This window comes from Atractosteus spatula, chromosome 1, assembly GCF_055471065.1.
Source record: "Atractosteus spatula isolate fAtrSpa1 chromosome 1, fAtrSpa1.hap1, whole genome shotgun sequence".
In the NCBI taxonomy this organism is placed as follows: Eukaryota; Metazoa; Chordata; class Actinopteri; order Semionotiformes; family Lepisosteidae; genus Atractosteus; species Atractosteus spatula.
The window spans coordinates 7,272,461-7,297,346 of NC_142706.1; the positions used below are offsets into that span (position 1 = coordinate 7,272,461).

A 24,886-nucleotide genomic window follows, 5' to 3' on the forward strand; every position below is an offset into this window, starting at 1 on the left:
CGGACTGTCATATCTGATCCACATGTGTGATTGCGTTTAGACTGCAAAAAAACATGAAGATTTGTGCACACACTTGGTCTGCAGTCAAGAATCACATACTAGCATGATGCTATGGCGGCAGAACAAATTTTATAAAGGATACGTTTTTTAAACAACCTGCACTGGATATGTGCTCTGTTCTCAAATGTTTCTGTCACATTAACGTTATGCCCTTCAAATACCAAGATCATTCATTTTCAACAGACGTTTACATTCGGAACTATACAAAGGGAAGGGATCTACCTTTTGGATTGTTTTACACTGCACAGCCTACCCGTTATCTGCTTGGGAAGGAAACAGCAAATACTTTGAAGAGAAAAGTTCCAACCTCACAATAAAGCAATTTTATTCATACATCTGATTTAAGGACAAATTCACAAGAGGGAAATTCAAAAAGGTAGTGCATGCCTCTTCTATTTACCAACTTTGGTATGGTTACTTTGTTTTTATTTTGGAAAATTCATTTTACCACACACCTTTAAAACATGCAAAGTGAAGGAGCATTTTTTTCCAAGAGACAATGCACTAACATCTTTCCTGAACAGATCATTAACCGAACTGCTGGCCTTTCCCAGCACTCTCCCCTACGAGAAAGCAGTTAAAAGTGGCAAACTGCAGCAGCAACACATGCCCATCAATGGGCACAATACAGTGTTTAAAATGAACACAGTGCAATAACTATTAAATATGGCAATTCGATCCACAATTCAATTTGTTGATTGATTAAAAATGACAATTTGATCAGTATAGATACATTCAGTTACAGTTGGGCCCACAGTAAACTAAATACTGTGCATATGACAGGGTAGCTGTACTTACAGTGGACCACACTGAATGTAATTTGTACTAAAATTGACATGGCTGTCTGTACTGAACACCCATAGTGCACTTCATGTCTCAATTCTCCAAGACAGCTAACATCTCTTAGGGGTTACAAACAGCTGTTTGGTTTTAAATTATCCAAGATCTTGGAATTTCTAGAAAATAGTCTCTTGTTATAAGCCATTAATTTTATTTTTTTTTACTCACAGCATTGAACTTTTTTTACATACATGGGTACATCAAATATTAATAGCAAAACTTCTGCGCCCGCAATTTTAGCTGAGGAAAACCCGACACATAAATCAGGCACGTAGCAATGGAGTCTTCTGAGCCATGTGCTGAGGAATAAGAGCAAATCTGCATGTCGAGAGGAACTCCAGACTGAAAGGGAGACGGTCAGGACCGTGGTTCAGCAGTGGCTCTTTATTTCTTTTCTGAGCTCTGCCGACTTCTCCCTCAGCTCTGGCCTGCTGTCCGACTCCATAGTTGTGAGCGAGTTCACGAGCTGGTCTCTGCTCTTGGCGGTCAAGTTTCCCCACTGGTCGTTCTCTGAAATGCAGGTCATTGAAACTTCTCAGTCCTCACAGCTGTGAATTCTCTTCTCGAGGTCAGGGAAACATGCATCTCACTGCAGGCTGATCTAGATTTAGGATTTCCTTCATCATGAAACACCCACATAAGCATTTGAAAATTTAAAATAAGCATAAAACACATGAAATGTCAAGCATCTGGCATTGATTTGCATGAGGATCTGTTTGATCCTAAACAGATCAATCTGCTATGAAATAGGAGACATATTATTTGGCTGAGATCTTGTAGCAAAGCCCTACCCGTACTTAATATTAAAATTTTCTCTCTGCTTTTTTTTAGATCTACCATCATTCATGAACAAAAACTGGCTTTACATGGTACCGATTTCTGTTTTTGCTCTATTAACTGCATGTGAACTTCGAGAGAAAAGGTCACAGCTGTTCGTGTCATGTTTACAACTAAAAATTAATTTGAAAAAATGTAGTTAACTTTTTTGGCCAAGGTAATATACTCACCATTCAGCTTCTTTATCAGTAGTTCCACAATGGCTAAAGCTTCTGTCCTCACAGAGGAATAGCTCTTGTTTTCTAATAAAAACACAATAGCATTTCCTAATAGACAGCATGGAGTATTTCTTTACTATATTTTTATAGCACACAGCATATTAAATATCTGGAGCATAAATGGATGTTGATATATGGCAAGAAACTATTGGATGCACGTTTGTGGTACGGGGTGTTAATAGACATAAACTCGTGCACAGATTGTAGGCGTAGAAGCACAGTACTGCTTGTTAAAAAAATTAAGTTAGAAGTTATGTCTGGCCAATTTGCACATCCTTCTGGTTTGGTTGTAACCACTGATCCAGAAATACCACTATGTTGTGTGTGACTGAGTGGTTTGTTTCAAATGTGTAAAAAGGTATTTGAGCTGTAATTATACATATACATACACTATAATTATATTAGCAGACTTTCATTCAAACATTTTGAACATGCACTAATTACCATCTGCTGATGTTTATATTTCAAATTCTTTTTGCACTATTAGTATTTTATAGTTCATTGATTTAAGTTCCCTTATACAAAAAACAGCTAAATAAAAGTATATAACCTTTAGAATGGCAAAAATCTAAATTGCTTCACGCTTCAGTTAAACTAGGAAGAAGATTTGGATGGAGAGAAATTAAAGGAATATTTGTTAAGACACCAGGTTCTATCTTAACACTGTACATTTCACGGCACAAACAGGAAGGAGGTTTACCTAATGGAAATGTGATTGCCGTGCAAGTCTCTGTCAGGATTTCTGACAACACAGTGGAATCTTGATGATCCTTTGTCAAAAGTAACAACCTTGAAGGAAAAAACAGTATTAGGCTGTATAGTTAATGTTCTGTACAATTTCCATGGCAGCTGACAGAATAACATTATGGGACAACTGTATTTCACATAGAAAGCAACACTGTACTGCAGTATTGCAGTATATCCTCCTATCTATCATTAATCACACTTTAAAACAGAACTCATGCACTCCTATACTGCAAACCCTGAGTGCTCCCTTAAAAAGGCACATTTCTGACACTGCTAGCCTTCAGTCTATTGCAGAGGCACTCTAGACACATTTTAGTGGTTACTACATTTTTGTGTTTAGACCCTATTCGGGATCTAGCTCTGTTACTCCCCCTCTGAGAAGACTGAAAGTACTCTCCTTCTTTCCTTTTCCCTTCTCTCTCTACTCTTCCCATAGTTTAGGAACTGATAATTACTTACAAATTCTAAAACTTTCTATCTCATAGACCCTACCCTTAACTCGTTCTCCTCACTAGATTTACATTTCCTACATTTTCCTCACGTTCCTTGCATCTTGCAGGGCTCCTACAGGACTGTCAGCCAGCCCAATCCAGCTGTGACAAGATCTCCTATCTACAGACTCCGTATTCTTTCCTCCTAACTGAGCGTGTTTGGTCATGGATGCCCCTCCACAATAAACACTTATCTTACCAACATGAGTGCACCTGACTTTAGAGCAGCCTGCTTGCTACTCCTTTCCTGCCAGTGTCTTGACGCAGGCTGAATCTCGTGCAAGCTCTCTTGTAAGTCTCTTGGTCACCAAGAGGTTAGCCGCATGGCTAATTCCACACAGAGCCACACAGCTCTTCTTCCCCCAAAAGTGAATTTCATTCGCTCAGTGCTTGACACTCGTTCAGCCCAGTTATTCAGTGGCTATCTCGGCTCCAGGCCACAACACGAGCCCCGGTTTGAAGCCGAGCTGGTGGCTTTCCAAAGGAGCCGCCTCTCGCGATGCGATGCTCTTGTTCTTTAACAAGACCCGTCACAGTCAACATTTTAAAACAGGTTACATCTTACCCCTGGAAAAACGCATTCATGGACTGGAGAACTCCGAGCTGTACTCTCCAAGTGCTGAGCTTCAGTCTCTCACACATCAGCTGGCACAGCTCTATCTGGTACAGCCCTGGGCGTTGCGCAACCCAGGAGAAAACAAAACAGTGAGGAACAGGGGAATTCAAACTGAAGCACAGACGGTTATGGGGTTCTCTCAGATTACGTTTTAGCATGTAAATAAACGTAATGGATGTGCAATTGCTTTGCAGCTTGAGCAAGGACAAAACTAAGGAAGTGTAGATTTTAAGATAACTCAGATGGTGTTACCTCTACAGTGTTTTGCCTTACCCTGTGTGGCTGGATTCTTAGGCCAGGCCTTGCCAAGAGTTTCGAAGGCACACAGCAATGCCTCGGTCTGCAGCTCCTTCTCTTTCTCATCAGCTTCATCCTCTTCCTCCTCCATGTCCTTCTGGGACAGTGCACTGCTGGGCGAATTCTGCAATTACCGCACCAAATGTCAGATGACGCAAGGACCTCTTTGTCTCATTAAAGGGTTTTATTTTTCGTTATAAAGAATGACGAGAGTGTCAACAGTGAAGAAGACTGTGCTTTATACTACAATACAGATACCACTAAGCTATCAGAACGTAACGACTACAGTCACAAAGAAGTCTATAGCCTAAGTAACTGCCATCCGTCTGTAAAAAAACCCAACAAAAAATACTGTAACTCTCATATAAAATATTATGTTGTGAGCATTGATTGGATCAATATACTCAACATTTAAAACCCATATTTAAATATTTATTTAAAACAAAAAGTATAGTGTAACCAACTCCACATAAGATGTGGTTAAAGCTTATTATTAAAAGGCAATTGAACTGCATTTTTTTGAAGTGTGAATGCCATTGCGGTATATTATGAATCTTCAGAAGACAAAATAAACATGCATAACATTGCCAGCAATGTGGATAACAACACGATTCTGTTTTCAGAATGTCACAATGATTGAACTGACTATGAAACGTCTTTTTCAAAGTTGCTAAGAACTATACAAATAAGGGTAAAGCTAATACCAAACATGAAAAATCAAAGCCATAATCTGTATATTATCTTATTGTTTTGAAATTATACTTAAGTTATACTGTATATGGCAGGTATGCAAGTCATATATGTGGTAACAAGGTCTGAGACAACGGACCTAGATTAAGCCCCACACTAACCCCCTTACATATGGGGAATTTATTTAAATGACAAATTTAATCTTTTATCCTCAGACTCTCCTAATCTGATTTACCACATTGTTCAATTCACCGGTGGATGTAAGTTTTACATTTCCAGGACTGTTTAAGGCCACGTTGAAAGCAGTGAAAAATAAGTGTCTTTTCTGATTTTGTGACTAGTCTCTAATTACTTAAGGCTCTTCAAGGGACACAGGCCAGAGAAACGCCCTCCCAAAACGCAAAGAACACAAGAAAATTTAAATTTCACAATTCTAAACGGTCCAAAAATCAACTGAAAAACCTCCTGCTGCGTGGAAGCTGGACAGAACCCTGCCACAGTGAACCTTGAGGTCACACTCAATGCTTGGCCGAGAAGTTGGATCGTTTTGAACAGTAATTCGGATCCTAGGTATGCCACTGTACCTTCTTGACCAGAGGGATCAGAATATTGGCGAGCTCCTGGAAGCGGTCCTCCTGGGTGGCGGCCAGGACGTCTCCTGTGCATTTAAGAGCCACCATCTTGTAGCGGAGGTTCTCCTTGCGGCACTCCTTCAGCACCAGCTCGATGACCTCCGGGATACTGGGCTGGCCTGGCGCGGGCTTTTGGAGCTCTCCACTGAACGGAGAAGAAGTCCTTCATGAGACCACAAGCAAGCGCTGGCGCGAGGGGATTCGTTTTTTGTTTGCACTATTCTGCACAGGTTGTGCTGACTGGCCACCCAGGGGGCAAGGTGTTGGGGTATATCAGAAGGAGGGGATGGACGTTTACTTGGATAACTGGCTACAGACTGCTGCCAACACAACGGTGTAATTCTGCAGAGAGAAATTAAGCTTTCTCTAAACAGCTGACGCAGGGTCTCCCCATGTTTTTATACCATGGTATTCAGAAACATCCATGTTTGAGAAACCCAACATCATTTATTGTAATTAAAATTGAAATAATAACAATAATAATAATTCCTTACACTTACTGTATACTGCGCTTTTCTGGACACTCCACTCAAAGCGCTTTATAGATAATGGGGACTCCCCTCCACCACCACCAAATGTAATCAATTACCACCAAATGTAATTAAAGTTCAACACAAGACACATCTACGTAAAAGATTCTATACAATAAACCAGGTATTTTCTGCCAAGTGTATGGATGTATATAAACATTCCTAATATTATCATCAGTGAGAATGGGTGAGGTTCCCGTGCTAACCTGCATGCAGACACCACAGACCCAACCGCCTTCAGCAATTCCTCCTGTAAAAGACAAACACCATTAATTCATGTAAAATGAAAGTAATTCATGTAAAAATGCCATTTTATTTCTGCAGAATAAATACATATGAAAGGCTATGAACAAGAGAAGGCAACCCGGTCTTTCTTATTTCATTAGTCATTCAGCAGGTACTGTAAGTTAATCTAAAACACACTCTCCCTGCCCAGCTCCACACCCTTCCTGCCCCATCCTCCCTCTCTCTACCCCATCCTCACCCTTCCTGCCCACACTTTCACCCTTCCTGCCCCATCCTCCCTCTCCCTGCCCCATCCTCCCTCTCCTTGCCCCATCCTCCCCCATCCTCCCTCTCTCTACCCCATCCTCACCCTTCCTGCCCCATCCTCCTTCTCTCTACCCCATCCTCACCCTTCCTGCCCACACTTTCACCCTTCCTGCCCCATCCTCACCCTTCCTGCCCACCTCCTAACTCTCCCTGCCCCATGCTCACCCTTCCTGCCCACCTCCTCACTCTCCCAGCCCCATCCTCACCCTTCCTGCCCACCTCCTCACCCTTCCTGCCCCATCCTCACCTTTCCTGTCCAGGTCCTCCCTGCGAGCCCCTGCAGCAGTGCGCCCAACACCATCCCCAGGTAAGGCGCCACCAGGGAGCCCGTCTGCTGCTTGGCGATGGAGGCCATAGCTGCTGCCCCCTGCGCTTTCATCTTCCAGGACTGGGACTGCAGGGCTCTCTGGGTGATGGCTATCAGCTCTGTCATGTACAGCCGAATGCCGCCGAAGCTTCCTGGGAGAGAGGTGGCAGCCTCAGCAGGGGGTATATCGCATTACCTCTCGCGCAGGGGGTGTGCGCAACAGATCAATGAAGCCAGGACAGGTCAGAGCTGCAGCTCCTGCTGTTTTACTAAATTTCTATCTTATACACTCTAGGTCCAAAAACTAAAAATGGCAAAAATGCGCACTGATTCCATTGTACCAGTAGCATATCTGTCATAAAAACTGCCAGGAATCCTGAAAGATTGAGGGGACTGTATGCACAAACCATTGTAAATCAAAGTATTTTACTTCCCATTCATATTTCTTAAACTGAATATAAAATTAAACAAAAATGCAACTAAATGCTTAAATTGCATTTGTGACATGAACATGTTATTTGTTAACTCTGCAATCAAATTAAATATAATATCAAAGAAGTACAGAGGTGCCAATGAGAACATTACTTCCCGAATATCCACACTCAAGCCTACTCATGTCTTTGGGAACCATTGTTTGATCTCCAAACTGCAACATCAAACCTTTTGCCACAAGGTTACATAAACTTGGATGTTTATGGATTTCTACTGCACAAGCTTCAATCTGATGTTCCATAATGCTTCAGTGGCATTATTAAATTACGTGAAGTGATATAACAAAATAAGATTAAAGGTTTCCACATCAATAGTAATCCATACCAGGAACATTGTCCTGCCAGACCTCTGACCAGAGGTTGGAGTCTGTGTTCTCTCCTTTCTCCTCATCGGGAACTTCATGCATCCCCAGAAAGGCCAGAGGTAATGCCTGCACAGCGTGGTTCTTCAGCACGTCTGGACTGTAGTGCCCAATGGCATGCACCGTTAATGCACAGGAAGATTTATAAATGGGCTCTGAGGAGCGAAGAAGAAAGCAGCCATAATGATGCGTACTGACCTTAATACTCTTATACATTTTCTGTTATGAATTTTTACTTTAAGATGTACAAATGCATTGTTAGGGAGTGTGAAAACCTCCTCTATAGGGAGATATTGGAGAGTAAGTTTTTTGTCAATAAACACATAAGCTCAAAGAATGTTTAAGCTCTCTGCTCTACAAAGATTTAAGGCTCTCTATACATTAACTTCAGTGGTTTCAATTCATAAAAGCACTGACACTGAAACTGTAGATACGAAAGTCTTTTGAAATTTTACTAAGACAATTAATGCCAATTAATTTGATTTATAACACATGCAACACATTCACATCACAACAAATGAAACCTCTGGATAAGTAACATTAAAATAGATCCAAACATGTAGGAAAACTAAAACTCGGACTATATTACTGCATCACTATTACTTTAATCTTTAAACTTCATAATTATTGTCTTTTCAGCTGGCACAACAGCTGTCAGAATAGGCTTTACATATAAATATTTTTGACATAGTGATTACCTAATCCTTTTAGACTTGTCCTTTTGTTTTAGATGCTGCTTCTGAACAATGTACACTGTTGTAATGTGTTGCAAAATGATCAGGTGGGAAAAACAAATATGACAACATAATTTAAAGAGAATCTTTTATTGTCCTACCTTCTTTCTCCAAGTACCAGGTATTGAGCTTCTGCAGAAGTTTCTCCACGCTACTGTCTTTTGCAGTCTGTCAAAGAAAATCTTGTTCAATTACCTGACGTCTAAACTGCAAAACTGCCGGAACGACAATCGAATTAACTCACCCGAACTAAATGTCCCAGTGCAAAGGCAAACGATTTCTGAACAACACTACTTCGGTCATTAAGTCCGTTCAGCAAAGCGCTCATCAGTTTACCTGCCACGAAATACAGAGGCTGTCATCAGCACATTAAATGAACACACTGCAAGGCTAATACATAAGTGTCTTGTTCTGGCCTTTAACTGAAAAAGTATGCATTTGAAGAACTGATTTATTACTAAACGATGCACTAAAACCCAAATATAAAATGTGTACTAAATTGTACTTATCATTCATATTAATCTGATGATCACACACAGACACTGCTCGACTAGAAAATAAATGAACAGCTTTGACTTTATTCTCCCCTCACTTTTGGAGGGTAGTGTATACCTCTGAAACACAAACAGGTAGGCGGATGTTGATTACTTGCCTGCGTGCGGTGTTAAGTCTTGAGGGCACTGGATAGTCAGTGAAACAATGACACTGGCACAGCCTCCCTGGAACACAAGCAAATGACTGATATTCACCACACATCTACCCATGCGTTTCACACTGCAGCCTCAGTGATTCTGTACTGGGCTTAATCAAATCTCTCATCTTCTAAAAAAACAATTGAAAAACGGGGCAAAAATAACTAAGAAGAGCTAGATGGTATCGACGAAAAAAAAAACACGGTTAGGGTGATCTAGAAATTTCTACCTTCCTTCAAAATTAAAATGGTCCATAGGAAGCAAAGCAGAAATTGTCAATCTTTCCGTCTCATTAAGATCAGTATTTCTGCAAGATGACTCCTCTCACACGTCTTTTAAATATGCTAAGCATTGCTAAACTGTGTGAAAACTGGTAACCAGATATTTTTAACAGCCGAAGAATTACATCACCCAATGAATAATACATGCTGAAAACTGTGTGCATCATTCCTACTAAGCTCTCCCATAGAGGTTATTCTCTTATATTTTGCTTGTGGTAGGTTTCAGAATATAGAAGTGCACTTTTATAACTGATTAATATACAGTATTGTTTCACATTGCTCCGTACAGTGCTCCAATAACAGAACAATACAATTATTTTATGATGTGGGGTTAGATATCCATATTTAAAAAGTAAGTGCAATGTTTTCAGAAACCGCAATGCTGTCAACTACAATTTTTTGTTAAACAACATATTGTGTACTGTTAATAATTCAATTACATTTTGGAACCTAATGAAGAAGTCTACAGGGAGCATGAAAATGAATGGGTTTCAAGTGCCTCCAAACAAGCCTGCCAGATGAACGTAACGTTCAAAGATAGTGCTGCGTGTTTCAAACCCAGATACATTCTCACGCTACAGCCGATGAAAAAAAATAGGATCAGATGTTCATAACAGAACTTACTGCTGAGCAACTCTGGCAAAAACCAAGAAAACAGAACAACAGCGAAGTTACCTTTGTGCCCAGACCAACTCCACTCTTCAACAGGTCACACAGCTTTGGTATGAGCTCTCCTAGAACGGACACGTCTAAATGCTGCAGGCACTGAAAAGCAGCACAGAGCAGGGTTACAATGACAGACACAGAAAGCACAGGGAAATGGGCCTTTAGCATATACAGGGGTGACACTGGCTTTGCCACTATCAGCTCAGTGATCCCTACACCAAGCTTAGCAGCGCTCAACCACTGAATAATGGCAAAGACTATGAAGGGAATACAGCCACAGTTACAGAAGAGGGAATTCATTATTGTTTTGTTTTTCCTACTGCAAAGGTGACATGATCTACCATGTCCTGTTAGTTGTAAGTGAAAAGAAGAACACTGGTAGAGACAGGAAAGCTGTTGAGGAAAGACCTGTTCCTAATGGCTCCAGAAAACCTTCTGGGCTTCCTGGCCAATGAACACGGTTTACTCAACCTTTATCTGAACTGCTACTTTACTCAAACCTCTACTTGCTATCAAGTCCTTACAGTTCGCACCTACTGAAGAGATAAAACAATGAAAAGGGCATAGATCTAACTTCAAAAATTCTTCAGAGGTTTCAATTAAGCAACTGAGCGCTCAGTTTGAAACAATGACGCATGGTCTGTGTGCTCTGTTATTTATCAAAGGCCCGTTTTATCAAATTCAGTAAAAGTACAGATACAGTAAACTGCGGAAGCGACATGCAAAACTCGACTAAGAACATCAGTTTTACCATGTTGATGGTTTCCATCATTGGAGAAGACTTAGCTGCGCTGAGTCTTGCTGTGTCCATTGCTGTCTGAAAGTGAAGACAGTAGACAGATTTTTTTCATTTAAAAGGATATACTAAAAACACAATATATTAATGTATAATTGTAACATCTGCAATTTATTTTTTACAGGCAAACCAATCTCATTACAGGAGGGTTCCTCAAGTTCAGTCCTCAATCCAGCAGGTTTTCTAGGTCTCTGCCAAATCATTTGCCTCTTACTCAAATTGAGGAATAGGGCTTAACTGGCTGAATTAAGGGGTAATTGAATCTAGTTAACCACGCCCCACAGACCTTCAGGTTGCAAAGATTTAAAGAGGAACTGCAATACTATTTTTATATTTCGGGGTTAGAAAGAACCGGCTTTGATGAGTGAATTTCAAACCCCAATGAAAGTAAAATGTACACAGAAACGTGTAAAACCTGCAATTAACATCACAAAATAGATTAAATTTCCAGGTATGCGCTTGTCTGGGATTCAGAACGAGGCAACAAAACATTTTAACGCACAAATACTACTTATTTGTTAACTCTGCATGCGGATCACATTTCTGTGGCTGCACAACCTGTGCGTATTCACTTATACATTACAGTGACTTTGAGCAGGAAGGGCTGTTTCAGTCTGCAATTCGCAGACTCGTTCTCGCCCGTGACAAAACCAGCGGTTTGTGACAACATGGAGACCATATAGCACTTTCACAAAGTTCTCAATTTTACAAAATTTGGGATTTGTATAATTTTGCGATACCGTCTATTTTGTTACCAAGATTCAATAACCTGTCTGAGAAACTGGGATAGTAGTTCCCCTTAAAAGGGACCTAGAATATGTGCTAGACTTTCAGTTGACTTGACTTGAATTTACTGCCATGTGGAAAGCTAGCACTGCATCTTACCTTTTCTTGTTCTGTGGCCCGCAGACTCAGGTAGTTCAGGACCTGCGGCTCCAGCACACTGAGAGACTCCAGCAGGGCAGGTATCAGTTTGGGAGCATGGGGCTTCAGCCGGCAGCCAGCACTCTTACTGATCTTCACCAGTGTCTGTATACTGAACGGTGATGATAACACAAAATCAGGAATTGGGGATTAAATCACTACCTGTATACTGAACATGAAAAGACTGAGTCTTTTTCAGTAGGAACATTTTTTTAAGCCTGATATATGCTCTCATAAATACGCTGCTTTGTTAACCTGCACAAGGCATTAAGAAACAGTCTGAAAAGTTTCCAAGCTTTCTGCTGCACAAATAAGTTATCACAAAGTTATTTCTCTTTCAAAGACCACATCATTTTCAATGTTTAAATTAATTTTAAGTAATAACCTACCAAGCAACTGCAGAACTAAGAACCTCTCTTTCGGGAGTTGGAAACTAGGGAACGTCACACTAGATAAAAGGATTTAAAATCAGCATTTCAGTTTCATGCTCACCTGAGGGCCCGGACCTCCGACACATTGCTCATGATTCCTTTGTCCAGCAGGCAGGGCAGGAGGACTGCGACTGTCCGCTGGGCCGCGGCGGTGGATGACTCGCACATCCGCACGCACACCTGCAGCGGGGAGACAGCAGCCCGGCACTGACAACCTCACCCTCTCTCCCCGGCAGTTCACGCGGCCGAACCACCCTCCCTCTCGCAAGGGGAAGTGCGTTCTGTTTGGTCACGACACTTCATAAAATCTTCAAGTGTCAAATGTTCCTGATTTCGGTGTATACATACACTGACGGTTAATGAGTGACATTGAACACCCGTAACGGGCCACAGATACGAATGTACAAGATAGACTTGCCTTACTGAGGGTCTTGAGAGCTAGATCAGCTGCCTTCCGAACTGATTCCTGCAGGAACAAGAGAGAGGGAACCAACCGATTTGTCATGATTAGGGAAAGAAAGCATCAAGGTTCTGAGGTACAGGGCTTACATCAATGTTCTCCCAAAGAGCTCAAATTAAATGTTAAGATTGTCCATGAAGAATAAATATTTAAACTTAAAAAAAAACTACTAATGAGAGATTAGGTGAGACTTTATTTAGGGACAAGTAATGGCCTTATTGCTTTCCCAGCATTGAAATAAATAAACAAGTTTAAAGTTCCGAATCAAAGCAGAAGCTTGGCATTAAATTCAGTTATGCTTTGCTCAGCACAGGTAGGTACAAGTCATTTAAAATGCAGTTCGAGAAGGAAAACCTGTTATTGTTTCTCGCCTGTGTTGTACTTCTAAAGCAAAGCATTTTACCTTGATGTCATCCCGCACTCTGAACAAGGTCTCCCACATTTCTGGGATTTGGTCAATGATGTCATCCAGCTGTCTTCCACGTATTAAATCATTCAGGGCCAAGCAGCTGCACAAGAGAAAAAAAGCTAAGCTTTAAACACCTCCTTACATTACACTGAGTGGCCTACAGGTGTTGATTCAGGATGAAGCTTAGACTTGATTTTTTTAGTCACGCACTAAGCCTCTGTGGTATTCATACTACAGAGTTTGTTCACTTAAGCAGTAAGCACAGCATTTTCAAGTATGATTCATGGCCAGTCTATGCAAATACACATGATATGGACTGAAGTCATGCTCTGTGAATAAAAAACAGAACTTTCTTTACCTTGATTCCCGGACTCTCCACATATTACTGGTTAGGTTGGAGATCACATCCTGAAGAATTTCCTTTAGGTATTTATCCACCTGAATGAAAAAGACATTTTTTTTGGTCCTCAGATCAATCAGCTACCAGCAGCCAAACACATTAGATGGGCCTCCTCTTGTTTGCCAGCTTTGAAGTTACATATTAAAGTCCTCAAAACAGTAAAAAAATAAATTACATGATCATTTTCAATTTTCAATAGACATGATTCAAACAGGCTTTATTGCAGGCTAGATAAGAAGAGGCATATACTCTGCAGAAGGGCAGGGAATATATTCAGTACTACACTGCTAAAAACGATCCACTGGTTGTAGACAGAAATACCGAGATACTGTAGTTTTGAACTGTAAAAGAACAATTTCATGACAGATCAATAGAACTAAACTCTTGGAAGGTTTCACTAGTGCAAGCCAAGGAACTAAATTACTGCTACAAATTCCAAGACTGAGCAGAACTTGCAATTTAAACTAATACATTATTTTAAGTTGCATTTTCAAACAGGTGCTGTCGATGTGAGAGTACGTGTCTTGTATGTGAAAGCTGCACAGCATGCATATTTAGACAGAGAGAACGGAAACATACAGTTGTTTTGTCTGTGACGAGAGCATCCCAAATGCTGGTCATGGCTTGTCGGATGGCGAGATTTGGATCGAACTGGTACCGGTACAGACGGGGGACCAGCTGAGATAAATATGGAGCCAGCTGTTCTCCAGCTTTTGCGGCTATCATGTTGAACCCAAAGGCAGCACCCTGGCGATGGGGAGAAAAGAAAAATGATAAAGACCAGATTTTTAGAAAAGTAAACTACATTCATAGTGATTCATATATAGCATGTATGAATTAATATTCAGGTTGACTGAAGTGTGATTTCCCCAGTCCCTAAAATTCTTCACCAGCACCGCACGAGCCTGAGCAACATTTATCATATCACTCAGCATGGTGCTTTGTGTCACTTATGAACATCGAATAGCCACATGACTTCCAATACTGTCCAGAAGACTCCTGGAAACTTGTCACTCCCCATCTTACAGGAAGTAAAATCAACCCTACAATGCAGAGCTTGTGCTCTTCTGCGTTTTGACCTTCAATTATGATTTAAAGAATCTGCTGTTACAACTGGCATAAGACATAAATAGATTATATCACCCCAAAATGTGGAGGATCCAGTGATGTATAATGTCAAATACTGCTTGTGTCTGTGTATTCAAGTAAGAAATCAATAAAAGATTGTAACTGCCTGGAACAATTCTGCATTACCACACGACAGTGTGACACCTGGTTCTGGTATTCAAACACTGTAGTTTATGATTGAGAGAATAAAAAATGAGGCCTTTTTAAATAAAACTAGTGTCAATTGACAAGTCTGTATATGAAAAACTATTCATAACCTACATAATTCACATAAGAAAGATTTTAAAACAGAATAACAATGAATGAAGTGCTATAGTTGGATGTAACTACACGAGCGGTTCTAAAACAGCTGAAAGACTTCCCAGTGGGATAAAAGGGCCTTCTGCAGAAATGTAAAACAAACACAGTTTGAAAGGGTTTATTCTTACCAAAAGCTCAGGGTTATGCTAGGAACATTTTCGTTTATAGCTGCTAAATAAACTGTCATTACAAGGAGACATAAGCTTCTAAGAGACGACACAAACACTACGAGTATGCAATCTAGCAAGGTGGCAACAATGGAAGAAGACACGCTTATTTAAACAGACAGGTGCTGTCTGTGCTGTTTTGTTACGATTAGTATCACTATGGTTCTAGGTCTAACAGTCATCTAGAACATCTTATTATTGTCCTAGAGTCTGCACTCGGCCACCTTCTGACTATTATTATGGTTAATGCCATGAACACTCTGGCATACATAGCCATAATGATTACATACTGTAACTGCGATTTAATGTACCAGTATTTAAGCCTCCATTAGAAAGTATCTTTCCATGCTGTCAATGTGTAGCTTATTTATTGCCATAGGAAGGTCTGCTGGACATGAATAACAGAACAGCCTGATGTGTAAATGTCAATTATTTTACTACGAAAGAACCAGCCCTCCTTAATTTGTTTGGTATTAGAATAATTTGTTCTAGTAAATGGACTCAACTATCAGTGAAAAATAAGTTTACCCCATCACCTATAAATATTTTCTAATAAATAGTGGCAGTATTAAGAATAATAACTAATAATATAGATTTCAATTTATATTTTAGGGTGAAATTGGGGGTCCCCACAGAGCATAGTTAAAAAGGTAAAAGATCCCTGGTTTTGAAAATGAAGGACACTTGCTTTTTAAGTTCACTCTATGCACAGGAATTGAAAACGGCACCTTTCTGGAGTTCCACATGGCGTGATGATTGGCCAGGTTCATGAACTTGTAGACTAAGTCGGGCTGGTTCAGGTCACTGGCCAGAGAACACAGCTCTTTGTAGGTAGATAAGGACTGACTGCAAATAATAAAAAAAGAAGCAGAAGAAAAACAGCTGTAAATTACACTGTTTTTAAAACTTAATGGGAATCCTCATTTAATGCATGTCCTCCAACTACGTATCCACTTCCACGTTTCCACCACTTTGCACAAGTGAAACTACAACAGGAAAGAGCATAAATTCTATTCCAGCATTTCTATTATTTAGAGAGAACACAGTTTTGTAAATCTGTGCTGCTCATTACCATGCAGTTTAAGATCCTTGTAGCACTAGGTTTACATCTTACTTTCACATTTGACATAGCACATTTGTTATTTCTTCCATACTGAAATTGACCCTGTCAAAATAATGAAACAAACCTCCCTTGAAAAGTGAACACGGAACATAATTTTACCGTATGTGCAATAAAACATTTTCCAATTTTTCTTTAATATTTTTATATACATAAGCAGTCAATATGTTGGTGACTAGTTAATCTTAACTGGAATACAGCTCACAAAGGAAGAAATGGCATAAATCATTTACCAATATGATGCTTTATTGACGTTTTTAATAGAAAATACTACAAGAGGACATGCGTTACTGCAGTCTTGCAGAAAACAGGAAATTATTCCCTTGTTGACAATAAAATGCTTATTCTACCGTAGAATCTTAGCACTCACACTGCCTGCTGCTGTTCACTTAGTCAAATAACAGGAATTATTTCAAAGGAAAACACTTGAATGAAAGGACCTCCTCCGCTTGTTTTGATTGGATAAACAGGTTTTTCGAATGAAAGGGTAATTCCTGCTTTGACTTTGACTGAAACAGGATTGTCCCAGTGGCTCTGTGTAATTCCGACGCTCAATGTCACAGGCACTCACCCATCTGGTGCTTTGCCCAGCGCACCTCCCTGGAAAACCTCAGTGTCTTCCGAGACGGCGTGTTTGACCCTTGGAGAAAGAGGGGAAAAAGTACAGTTCTCTTTCTTTTTTCATCAGAAATACATTACAGCAAAGATCAGGTCCTGACAGCTGAACACATGCAAAACCATATATGCTAGCAGTCATATCACCCTGCAACTCACAACTGGCAACCCACTGATGCTCAGCAGGTGTGAGCCTGGTCACTACCTGGATGGGAGACCTCCTGGGAAAAACTAAGGTTGCTGCTGGAAGAGGTGTTAGTGAGGCCAGTAGGGGGCACTCACCATGCAGACTGTGTGGGTCCTAATGCACTGGTTTAGTGATGGGGACACTATACTGTAAAAAGGCACCATCCTTTGGATGAGATGGAAAACCGAGCTCCTGACTCTCTGTGGTCATTAATAATCCGAGGGTATTTCTTGAAAAGAGCAGGGGTGTCCTGGCCAACATTCCTCCACCTGGCCTTTAACAATTATGGCCTCCTAATAATCCCCATCTATGAATTAGCTTCTTCACTCTCCTCTCCACTGATAGCTGGTGCACTATGGTTACTATGCATCATCCAGGTGGGGCTGCACATTTGTGGTGGTGGAGGAGAGTCCCCAATACCTGTAAAGTGCTTTGAGTGGAGTGTCCAGAAAAGTGTCATGTAATTGTAATGAATTATTATTAAAACAAACATATGCGAGCATTTATTCAAGATGCCGAAAAAACCCACCAGAGCCCAGAATAAGTCAGCATACCTCTTCCCCGTCATCAGTGTCTCCACCAGTGTAGAGACCAGCTCCTGCTGGTCCTGTTCGCTGCCTAGTTCATATACCAGGCCCAGGCCTTTGGAGGCCACATCCTGGCTCAGTTCTGCCAACATCGAAAACATATCAGAAATCAGTAATATTGCATAATACTTCAATAATATATTCAATAAAACACATCAGAATCCTTATACCTCCTTTGAAAATCAATCACAGGCTTGTCGACATATCTGACCACATATATAACAAAATAATTTTTAAAAACTTTACACTGCCTATCAAAAGACAATGACACAGAGTCAAAGTGCATTCACTCGGCAAAAATGCATCGTAAAAACAAAAATACAAAGAAATAAAGACACAGTAAATCTCTTTCCTATTTTTTCCCCAGTTACGTTTTGTAGTTTTCAATGACTTCATTTCCAATGTATATAATGTACTCACCATCGGGATCAGACAGGATTGAGATAAATGCACTCTGGATTTCTTTCAAATGGGACTGTGAAGAAAACAAGTTGTTTAAAGTCTTCAGAGGAACTAGGATCCAAACAACTGTATAACATTGGCTTCGGCACAAGTAACCTGCCCTACAGTGACTACTCAAGATGCATCACAAAAAGACTTTACCACTTATGTCAAGATCACAATTAACTTACAGACTTCTCCACTGAAGGCACAATGGCCTACTTACTGTATGATGTTTTTTCAATATTATCTAACTCAGTTGCGTTTCACTATTTCACATTTGCTATATCATAAAACAGCTTAGGAAATATCCCTTTGTGAAAGCCATGCAGACCTAGGTATGGTGTTTTCCCACGAGCCCCTGCAAGCTCCCGTCTGTTTACCTTGATCTCCTTGTGGTGGCTGAGCTTCTTCACCAGGGAAAGCAGCCAGATGCAAGCGGCCTGGCGCACGTGTGGGTTGGAGCTGGCGATGTGCTTGCTGAGGATGGTGTTCAGAACCCAGGGAACCACATCGTTTGACTTGGCATCTGAAGGACGCAAGAGCTTTTTCAGTAACAGAAGCTTGGAGGGGGTGAAGCGGAGCTCTTTTAGACAGAGTGGCAGGTGTGAAAAATGCACAAAGCAGTGAATCCTGACTATTTTTTGAATGCTGCTGCAATCTCTAATACAAAGACAATGTTTCTGAAAGCTATGATTATTCTCAACAAACAAGAAAACATCAGCAGCTTCTGGCAGCTGTTTAGTTTGTAGTAAATGGTCTTTAACCAATTATAATTTGTTAGAATTAGACTGATAACAATGGTTTTCGCTATAAGCAAATGTGTAGAAGATAACCTATAACTTCAACTTAACCTAAACTTAGGCACAGTCTATATATTTTTTCTTCTTCACAAAACAGTACGAGATGTCATTCATAAAGCAAATGGAAAGGACATCTGCAATATTTTGTCATTTTGTCAGAAATTATGGAGGTACACACATGTGCTTCTGTGACCTAGGTTCCTGAAAGTATTTACAGTAAAGGTTCTGAGCACATAGTGTAAAGAAAACAGAATAGCCAATCTCCTTCAATGTTAAGTGTTATGAAACAGGCCTGCAACATCAAAACATGATACACCTGGTTGCAACAACAGTAAAACCACTCCATTTTGTAAAAGCTGGAAAAAACAACACAAAAATAGACACCGATTTTTGTATCATCCACCTCTTTTATCACAAATATTTCTTTTTAAAACTATTAGCCAGTGGCAAATAAAAGGAACCCAGAATTACTTTCTTTAGGTTTTGGTCTCTTATATGTCTACTTACTTATACACATTTAAGTACCACGAGATCCAACATTCACGCAACTTCAAAACAGTGCACTCTCAGATTAGGGTTTGTAGTGTTAAATGAATAATAGACTCATAAAGGAAAGGAGTGTCACAGGACATTTTCTTCTGCTATTTTTAGATCACTAAGGCTTGACAGTTCCTTCTGGATCATGTCTCTGTGCCATGTATGATCCGGTAAGTAATAAGTGCAATAACACACAGCTAGGGGGAAATGAACACACAGGGGAACATACTGGCTGGGGGGGTGTACTCCTCCTCGCTGGAGGTCCACACGTCTCGAGCGGCCACAGAGCTGGTCCCCACAGCGGCGCTGGTTATGGCCTCCCCGACGGTGAACTGCAGCTCCACCTGCTTGGCCTTGTGCGAGGACGAAGGAAAAAACGAAATGTCTGTCGACCGTACGCCAAGCGCTGGGCCCACTCACAATCTTTCAGCACAGGCAGAACCCCAGCTCTCTCACTGTCAGGTTACGCAGTTTTCCTTATCAGTTTGAGCCATTTCAGTGTTTCTGTTACACCTCTGTTTGCATCTAATTCACATCCTGCACACCAGTGAAAGGAGTTTATTCCAATACATAGCTCCTCATCTACCGCATGGAAGGTAGTGTGTCTGCAAATCACCATGGAAGCATAACTCTGTAAATTAATTCTCAAATACAGTTTGGTTTGTTTGATTCAACTAAGTTCTAATAAATTAGACCTTTTCATATAATTATAAAACAGGTTACTTTACATTTTTTTTTTCATACTTTCGAACTGTAAATAATTTGTTTTCAATTAATCAATCTATTAATTTCACACCTACTTATATAAAAAATGCTTTTAGTATCTATAAATGAGTTGTGCAGGCTGTAAATAATGGTTTTGAGCAGTATAATGTTTAAAGCAATGCGGCCTCTTTGAAATCTGAGCAGCTTAAAGACAAGACTGTGACATGAAATATTAGGAAATCTTGGAAGACCCCCCCAGCAAAATGTGAAAGCATCTTCTTCAACTAAAAGGTAAAATATGCAAGGCAGATTTTGTAATTATAGACAACAGTACAGCACTTGCCATTAAGGAAACTTGAAAATAACCTTAGACTAATGTCTAAGCAAATGTAGGCATGCCAATTTACTGTATCTTACTGTACAATGTACAATATTTAAGTACACATATATCATTAAAAACCCCAGCCACACTCTTGGATAAACTGCATCGTACCTCCACTGAGTCCATTAGGCCTTGAAGCAGTTTCTTCTGATGAGGAAACTCTCCATCACCGACCGGGAAATACCCAAGCGTCTGTATGGCACGTTCCTTCATCTGTACCAATAAGAACCAATCAAAATTAATGCAAAATTTGATTACAATTAAATCCCTGCACAATGAATTAAGGACCTAATTAACAGTTCATTTCCAATTGAAAATAAAGTCTCATGCTTTTTCATACGAGTCGCTCTCAACAAAACTTATTTGTCTTACAATCACTACATGAATATTCAACACAGTTTTCTGTATTTCCTTCAGAAATGCACTCCTTCCTCACCCATCAAAAAATCTTATTTTTTCATGATCATATGTATATTGTGTCATGTACTGCATTTCAGCAAAAGAAAACATGAAAGGGCACTAAATTGTAATTTGACCAGCACATCAATAATAATAATATTTCAGAAAAAGTTACCAAAAATTCTCCTGTTTCTAATCTTATCAGTGTTATTCATGCTTTTTTTGCATTTCAGTCAATGCAGGGGTGGAATTTATTGTTCATCCATTGTTGAATAATTTAAGTAGGAGAGCCTCTTAACACAATCCTTACTGCCTATGTTTCTTTCTTTTTAGTTTTACGCGGCATGAAACAAAATGTCAGCTATAGTTGCATTAAAAGTGTTGCTGGAGGTCACAGGTACATCAAATGCAGGTACAGGCTTTTTCATATCCTAGCCTTTTCTTTACATTCTCTGACGCTTATTGTGCTCCCTGCCAGTGTAGGTTTGCGGTCTGCCAGAATTGGCACAGCGTGCACAAGAGGCTTTGCAGACTGGACACTCAGGTTTAAACTATGTTTATTTAATTGAACTTTTCCAAGGCACCTTTGAGCTCTCTTTGCCAGATGGTATGCGGGCCAGCAGGTTTTCCACCATGTGCAGCTTTGTGAAGTCAGAGCCTTCGCTGGGTATCAACAGGGGACCGTTCCTCCCGATCTCTCCCAGGGCAGTGCAGGCAGCGACGCTCAGGAGCGGAGAGCTGCTGTCCAGAAACGACCCTGCGAATAACGATTCAACAGATTTCACGGTCAGAAACTCCCACGTCAGCACTTACATTATAGAGATAGGCCTGTCCTCTTGTGAAGCTGATTATTGACACCCACGTCCAAAAAACCTTCTGTTATTGCAAAGGCATTGTGGCCTTCACAAAGAATAATATGAAATGAAACAAACAGTGGTCAATATAGGTAACATATAGAACCAAGTTAAAGGTTTATTCCATGCTGAAAAGAGAAGAAAGGAAACACCCGAAGAAGGTTCCACAGTCAAAAAGTGTTTCCTTTCTTCTCTTTTCAGCATGGAATAAACCTTTACTTGTTCCTCTGCAGCCTACGCATGCTGACACAGCTACCTACTTGAACTACTTCTAGGTAACATATAACTTCATAAATCTATAAAAGTATTTATACTAGACATATACATTTTCTTCATTTAATATCAACAAAAAAAACTGTATCAAAGGGTACTAAATTCATCCTGAAAATTTACAGTCAGTAAAATGTGGTTTAATAGAGAGATTAAGAATCGAATGAAAAAGAGGCACATTCAGACAAATGAAAGATTAAAATTACTAAGACAGATAAAAAAATCACTGAAGGCTATTTACCAATAGTTTTTGTGGCAGAACGGATCAGTTCATCATCTTCTCCCAGACTTGCGCTCATGGCTGGTTCCAGGTTTTGGGAGTCATCTAAGCTTTTCTTTTTTCTAAGGTATCGGCCAACCATGTAACCCAAAGCCAAAATCGCTCCATGCTGCGTTTCTGGATTCTAGAAAAAAGTCACAAAGTCATTTTCTTTCTGACCTTATTTAAAATCCTTACTGCCTGCAATGCCTCATTTAAAGACACCGTTGCTACGTATTGAGAAGATAAAGGAAAAGAAAGTGTCAAATGGAATCTATTAAACCTATAGCAGAAATACATCATGCTAAGTAGATCTAAAGAAAATGTGACAGAACGCTAGTTTATGATTCATTTGCCACCTCCAGTATCCTGGCATGCAAACCCACTTGCGATGAATTTGAAATCACTGAAATGAGCCACCAGTTATTTATGGCTCATGCTATATCTGCACCTCACAGATCAGGGTCATTAGGAACAATCTCAAGGGATGTTCTTTTCTGTTTTGTCTTTTCTGGTTTTCCCATTGATGAACAACAAATCTGTTAGCGCTCATCTCATTCCTACTTTCTCTAGCAAATGCTTTATTTGCAGGAATAATCAAAACCGAAAGGTCAAGCCTTAGATCTTTTTAATTGATAATTAAACGCACTTGCCTCAAAGCTGCTAGCTACTCCAGCAATAAAGAGCAAGTGAAACTGAAACACTTACATGAGCATCTTTTGTGATCTTGACAAGATTCTGCACAGCTGTCTTCAGTTCATTCCCAGACATGGTGGATACAACCACAGCATAGAGCTGGGCTGCTAGTTCACGCATGTCTTCCTTGTTAGTGTTCATTAGACTCTGTACGAAAGCAGAGAACGACACCCTTCAGACACATTCATTTATTAATAGGAAATAACTAAAAAAAGTTTTTGTGTTTCCTGCAGCAGATTTTAAATGTGAACCCTTCAAATATGTATCATCGTTTACCAACCAATGCATTGTGATCCAACACACAAGTTTTTGTTTGACCTTCACATCGCCTATAGAAAAGGGTTCACAGGCTTAAAAAAAAGATATGTAGAAACAGCACAAAGGCGTAAGGTAAGCAAGCAGTTCGAAGAAAAGACATGAAACGTATTTGACAATCCTAAGTATCCCGAACACCACAAAGTTTTAGTAAATTACTTTTATTTAAATTACGTAAATGTACGCGTAAATTATTTAGTAAATATTTAAACTTGTTTTATCAGAGTGTGATATCAGTAATGCGAATGCACTCCATAAACTTTGATTTTAGTGTTCAACTTTAAATGTTCCAACAGGTAAATGATAAAAGAAGTACAGCCAACTGGGTGCTCAATATAATCTGATTCACTGATGTAACGTCACCTTGATCCAGTCAATTCTGTCAATGAATTTAGGGGCAAGTTTTTGTGGATAAACAGACACCACTTCTAACAGGCAGTACATCACTGGAACTCCTAGAACAAAAGAATAAAAAAAGGACATACAATTCAGAAGTCAAATGACAGAAACCTGATTTATAAGAATAAACATGAATACCAACAAGAAGATACTTAAACATACACACTGTAAATGAACATATTTTTTCATTTTTAAGCAAAGCGTTCTCCTGTAGAAAAAAACCTTTGCTGCTCATTAGGTCTATTGTCATGTGATTGCGTGGTATAAAAATAATAAAACTATTTGGAAATACGCAGGTCAAAACATCCTTATCCAATTCAGGATCATGGTGGCCTGGGGCTTAACCTGGAAAGCACTGGGTGCCAGGCAGGGCACACCCTGGACGGGACGCCAGTCCATCGCAGGGCGGACACAAACACAATCACGCACGCACTCACACCGGTGCCAATGCTGCAGAAACCAATTAACACACCAACCTATCTTTGAACTGTGGAAGGCAACTGAATCATCCAGAGGAAACTCACGCAAACATGTGGAGAACTTGCAAACTCTATTCAAGGAGCACCCTAGGAACTGAGCCCAGAGCCCCAGAGCTGCAAGGCAGCAGTGCTAGCTGCTACGCTACTGTGCCGCCCCTGCTAATGTGTATGCAACTTAATTGGATGCTGGATTAAAAATGCCTATTGGCTAATTCGTTGTGGTTCCACCAAATAACGCCACTCAGTCACACTACATTGACAGCATCTTAGATTCATGATGGCAGCATTGCCTAAATCACCCGAAGTGGAAATGAAACCAAAAAAAAAGATGATTCCAGGACTAAATGATTTGTGAAGTTTTTGTCTATCTACTATCATACACAGCGAGCGTCTGTTGCCTGCAGTGAGTAACTTGTCCCCTCCGGATGGACCCCGAGCTCAGGACTCACCGCCGATGGCCGACAGCAGCTGCTGGAGTAAATCGATGTACACCTGCACAGGGTTGGTGTCCGCGGCCTTGGGGGAGGAGGTGGATAGCTGCTCTTCGGACAGCAGGCTCTGCACGTACCGTGCGATGGCCGGGGTGCTGTCCTGCATGTCGGCCAGACTCTGGGAGGTGGGAGTCACCCCCGCGCTGTAAGCAAGGCACATTCGTAGGTACAAGATAATCTGTGGATGAGAAAAAGCCAAACCGTCTCAAAGCAGCAAGGGTACAGTATTAATCGTGCATATCAAGTACATAAGGAGAAACAGAGTTTACAAAACAAATGGTACATTATG

The 24,886-nt window shown here is 40.3% G+C and overlaps 1 protein-coding gene across 1 annotated transcript in view; it reads right to left on the bottom strand.

Annotated features, from left to right (window-relative positions):
* Positions 1–360: 360 nt before the first annotated feature.
* The window catches only part of ecpas (Ecm29 proteasome adaptor and scaffold), a 45,964-nt gene continuing 21,438 nt past the window's right edge, over positions 361–24,886 (bottom strand). The window contains exons 18-49 of the mRNA XM_088934965.1: positions 24,556–24,775; positions 23,592–23,683; positions 22,926–23,060; positions 22,200–22,362; positions 21,419–21,591; positions 20,547–20,648; positions 19,578–19,701; positions 18,392–18,537; positions 17,988–18,042; positions 17,535–17,649; positions 16,750–16,818; positions 15,787–15,904; positions 14,043–14,210; positions 13,422–13,501; positions 13,058–13,163; positions 12,613–12,660; positions 12,256–12,374; positions 11,725–11,875; positions 10,795–10,860; positions 10,053–10,142; positions 9,057–9,123; positions 8,649–8,740; positions 8,506–8,572; positions 7,634–7,825; positions 6,758–6,969; positions 6,165–6,208; positions 5,381–5,573; positions 4,083–4,230; positions 3,759–3,864; positions 2,656–2,744; positions 1,908–1,979; positions 361–1,410 (exon numbers count right to left, since the gene is read on the bottom strand). Coding sequence (XP_088791091.1) covers positions 1,271–1,410; positions 1,908–1,979; positions 2,656–2,744; positions 3,759–3,864; positions 4,083–4,230; positions 5,381–5,573; positions 6,165–6,208; positions 6,758–6,969; positions 7,634–7,825; positions 8,506–8,572; positions 8,649–8,740; positions 9,057–9,123; positions 10,053–10,142; positions 10,795–10,860; positions 11,725–11,875; positions 12,256–12,374; positions 12,613–12,660; positions 13,058–13,163; positions 13,422–13,501; positions 14,043–14,210; positions 15,787–15,904; positions 16,750–16,818; positions 17,535–17,649; positions 17,988–18,042; positions 18,392–18,537; positions 19,578–19,701; positions 20,547–20,648; positions 21,419–21,591; positions 22,200–22,362; positions 22,926–23,060; positions 23,592–23,683; positions 24,556–24,775 — 3,762 coding nt within the window. The 3' untranslated portion in view covers positions 361–1,270. The remainder of the gene's footprint in view (positions 1,411–1,907; positions 1,980–2,655; positions 2,745–3,758; positions 3,865–4,082; positions 4,231–5,380; positions 5,574–6,164; positions 6,209–6,757; positions 6,970–7,633; positions 7,826–8,505; positions 8,573–8,648; positions 8,741–9,056; positions 9,124–10,052; positions 10,143–10,794; positions 10,861–11,724; positions 11,876–12,255; positions 12,375–12,612; positions 12,661–13,057; positions 13,164–13,421; positions 13,502–14,042; positions 14,211–15,786; positions 15,905–16,749; positions 16,819–17,534; positions 17,650–17,987; positions 18,043–18,391; positions 18,538–19,577; positions 19,702–20,546; positions 20,649–21,418; positions 21,592–22,199; positions 22,363–22,925; positions 23,061–23,591; positions 23,684–24,555; positions 24,776–24,886) is intronic.